This window comes from Camelina sativa, chromosome 8 (assembly GCF_030686135.1).
Source record: "Camelina sativa cultivar CO46 ecotype springtype chromosome 8, ASM3068613v1".
NCBI lineage: Eukaryota > Viridiplantae > Streptophyta > Magnoliopsida > Brassicales > Brassicaceae > Camelina > Camelina sativa.
This window is the reverse complement of record NC_141887.1, coordinates 21,702,125-21,706,162: the sequence shown is the minus strand read 5'-3', so window position 1 is coordinate 21,706,162 and position 4,038 is coordinate 21,702,125. Positions and strand designations below refer to the sequence as shown.

At 39.2% G+C, this 4,038-nt stretch overlaps 1 protein-coding gene across 1 annotated transcript; it reads right to left on the bottom strand.

The window, feature by feature from the left end:
• Positions 1-454: 454 nt before the first annotated feature.
• LOC104709676 (uncharacterized) lies at positions 455-2,013 on the bottom strand. The gene has a single exon (XM_010426248.2). It carries the CDS (start codon positions 1,910-1,912, stop codon positions 734-736), a length of 1,179 nt encoding a protein of 392 aa, XP_010424550.2. The 5' UTR covers positions 1,913-2,013; the 3' UTR covers positions 455-733.
• Positions 2,014-4,038: the final 2,025 nt, after the last annotated feature.

Here is a 4,038-nt window from a genome sequence, read left to right as displayed (position 1 = left end):
GACATCGAGATTTAAATATCGATCAAGTTCCCTCCGTCCGTGAGGTTACACTCTCGTTGGGGAACCTTCTCCCATACACTTCCATTATCAGTTAAGGTCTCCCATAACCCGTGATCGTATTCGTTGGGGAACCTAAGTTAAAAGATACGGCTCAATCTTTATTGAGTACCAAGCTGTTGCTTTTTATATGCAAACCCTAACCATCTCTCGATTTCCATTTTGCATGCAATAAAGATGGGCCAGTTAAACCCAACTGTAATAATTTCACGTTTAATTAATTCTGGATTTGGCCCTGGATTCTTGGCAGAGGCCCAAAATTAACACATTTTATATTCCTTTTGTGTAAGTGAATATGCAAAACCCTAATCATATTACGCTGATACGCTCCCGTTCTTTTTTTTTTTTTTGACTTTGTGGCTGAGAGAACATGTAATACTAAAATGGCTGATTAAAAGCAGAAGATGAACAACATTAATCAAAAATAAAATTACAAACTCAGTTTTTATCATTAAAAAAAAGAAAAATAAAAATTTAGGATAATAATCTAATGAAACACGAAACTGAAAAGCTTGAGCATAGTCTTCTTCTTGAGCAAGTAGGAGTAACATCTTGCACTTATGTTGATTTCTTATTCAATGGAATCTTTTTCACTTTAATCCCATTGTCCATGGAAATTCTCGCTGTAACAGCCAGTGATATATCCATTTCTCCGTGCTTGTCCTCCTCGTCCTCCTCAATCCTCATCGGATATTATTATAACATCATTGACAGTTGCAGGACCAGTGTATGGTTTCTTGGTGACAAATGAAGCGTCTTCTGGTGGAGCTTGATCGTGCGGAGCCTGTGGTTTCTCCAGCGGCGGCAAGGGATCCACATTCATTGCCTCAAACCTGTCCAAGTTCTCTAGTACAGGCAAATCAGAAAATATGAGACTATCCGTCTCTCGTTCTCTTTTGTTCACTCCATCTTTGTTACGCTCTCCGCATAGACCACCATCATCGGTTATGTAACCGACAGATCCATTACCGCCTTGGTTGCCGCCTACATCCATGTCTCCAAGGGCATTTCCTTGGCCGTCAGCAATTTGGCTGCCGCCTACATCCATGTCTCCAAGGACATTTCCTTGGGGTTGATCAACGTTTTCCCCATCACCGATTTGGATGCCACCTACATCGTTGTCTCCAAGGACATTTCCTTGGCCATCACCGATTAGGCTGCCGCCTACATCGATGTCTCCAAAGACATTTCCTTGGCCATCAGCACTTTGTCTGCCGCCTACATCCATGTCTCCAAGGACATTTCCTTGGGGTTGATCAAGGTTGTCCCCACCACCGATTAGTCTGCCGCCTACATCCATGTCTCCAAGGGCATTTTCTTGACCACCACCGTTTTGGCTACCGCCTTCATCGACGTGTCCAAGGACAAATCCTTGCGGTTGATCAAGGTTGTCCCCATCACCAATTTGGATGCCGCCTACATCCATGTCTCCAAAGAAATTTCCTTGGGTTTGATCAATGTTTTCCCCGTACTTAGTGGTTTGACTACACAGCTCCGACCAAGCGGCCGAGGCTTCAACACTAGATTGGTGGCATAACGGCAACCGGTTATGTTTGGAGCTCAGGAGATGCATAAGATTCTCAAAGTTTTTAACCAAAAGCGGTCCGGGTTGTGTCATTCTAACCATGCCGTATAAATCTTTTGACCCATCCGGAAGCGGGTTCTCTTTGGCGTAAAGAATGTCGGCAATTGCACTCGCTCTCTCAAGCTCGTCTGGCAGTTCACTTCTTACTGGCTGTATCTTCTTAATGGTTTCTCGAACTTCTTTATAAGCTCCATAATATAGAAGTAACTTGCAATTTTTGATGAGTTCTTCGTCTTCCGTTGCTGTGCGATTCTGTTCTTCCGATGACATGATAAGATGAAAGCTTCGGAAACGGGGAGAAAACGAGAGAGAGAGATAGAGATAGAGAGGGTTAGTTTTGGTTTAAGACAAAAAATGATAGTTTTTCTGATGGAGAGAGACACTGGTTTTATAGTAAGAGTTATTCAACATTTTGCTAAAGTTTCTTTTAATAAAGGAAACAGATTTTGTTAAAAAGGTAACACATAATTGCTAAAATGGAAATACATTTTGCTAAAGACCAATTAACTATTTAACTTGCAAACATTTTTTTTTTTCAGGAGTTTGTGATAAGATTTCTTGAAAGTTTTTTTATATGAATCACCATTTTTTTCACAGAAATATATATATATATATATATATATCTATACGAAATTAGATTTAATTTTCTTTAACTCAATTATTAAGTTAGTATTATGTATTTCCTACAACAAAAGCTAAACAGTAATTGATATGATAACGACATTATAAAATTCTGAATTATTCTTTATTTCACTGGAATATGTTGACTGTCATTGTTATATTTTGTTAAAAAATATTTCTATAATTTAAAGTTTTGACTAATTTAATATTTCTGGAAATAAAATTTAATTATTTTGGATTAAGTAAATTATTATTCTGTGATTTTTGTTGTCAAAGGATGAAGCCTAAAGTTTGACTATTTTATTTTATTTAATACGTTACTGTAAATATTACTTTGAACAAACCTTATTATTGAAATAGATTATATATAAACAATGATTAAAACTCATTTTTAATAATTAACTACTGTGTTATTTATTTAGTGGTTGTCAATATAAAGTCAAAACAATTATTTTTTTGGGAACTACTTCTGGATTTGTATCCTTTTTAGAGATTTACATATATAGAAAAGTATCACACACTCTGGAATCTTTAACCCAGCAAATATACAACTAAGGATATCATCATTATCCACATTTACTATTAACTGTATAACTAAATTTCTTTAAAAAATTTGAAAAAATGATATCATTTAAAAATCTTACAGTTTCTTATTAAATCATTTCTTTTTAAACCTTTTTAAATCATCTTCAGCAGATCTTCCAAAGTCTGGATCGTTCTCTCCGACTGACCGTCCGTCTGAGGATGATAGACTGTACTCATGTGCACGTCGTGCCCATCTCTACCTGAAATGCCCTCCAGAACACTAAAGTGAACTTGGAATCTCTATTAAACACAATACTAGCAAGCACACCATGCAATCTGGCTATCTCCCTCACATACTTTCTAGCCAAAAACCGCTGTTCCATCAGTTTTCTTGATGGCCATAAAATGTGTAGACTTAGTCAAACAGTCCACAATGACCCAAATCGCATCAAATGTCCGCGACATTGGCAAACCTACCACGAAATCCATCGTGATCATATCCGCTTCCACTCTGAAATGGGTAAACTCTGCAATAATTCACCAGGAACCTGATGCTCAACCTTCACCAGCTGGCAGGTGTCGCACTTTGCAACCCAATCGGCTACGTCCTTCTTCATCCCGACCCAGTGATAATACCGCTTGAGGTCACGGTACATTTTCGTCGCTCCTGGATGAATAAAGAACTTGCTCGAATGAGCCTCTCTCAGTATTTCCTGCCTCAGACCCTCACCCTTGGGCACACAGACCCAACCATGCACAAGGATAGTTCCATTAGCAGAGACCTGATACTCTGAACCCGTAGCATTAAAGGCATTCACCAGCCCAACATCACTCTCCTGAGCTAACCGCACTCTGCTCAACAGGTCTGCTCGATCAGCTGCCTCCAAGCCCAATGGCTCCTGTGAGATAACACACAATTTCAATGCACTAATCTCACCCACTAACGCCTCCATATCATGCTCCTGAGCCAAAGCCGCCCGCTTCCGACTCAAAGCATCTACAACCAAGTTAGCTTTACCAGAGTGGGAAGCTATCTCCAGATCATAATCCACTACCAACTCCATCCAACGCCTTTGCCTCAGATTCAGCTCAGGCTGAGTGAAGATGTACTTCAAGCTCTTATGATTTTTGAATACCCGTACCTTCCCGCCATAAAGATATGACCTTCAAATTTTCAGGGACAAAAACCACTGCTGCCATCTCCAAATCGTTCGTAGGGTAATTATCGTGAAGCATAGGTTATAACCTTC

What these genes read in the sequence shown, in the direction of transcription:
- LOC104709676 (XM_010426248.2), bottom strand. Translation starts at nt 1,912, where the DNA reads ATGTCATCGGAAGAACAGAATCGCACAGCAACGGAAGACGAAGAACTC.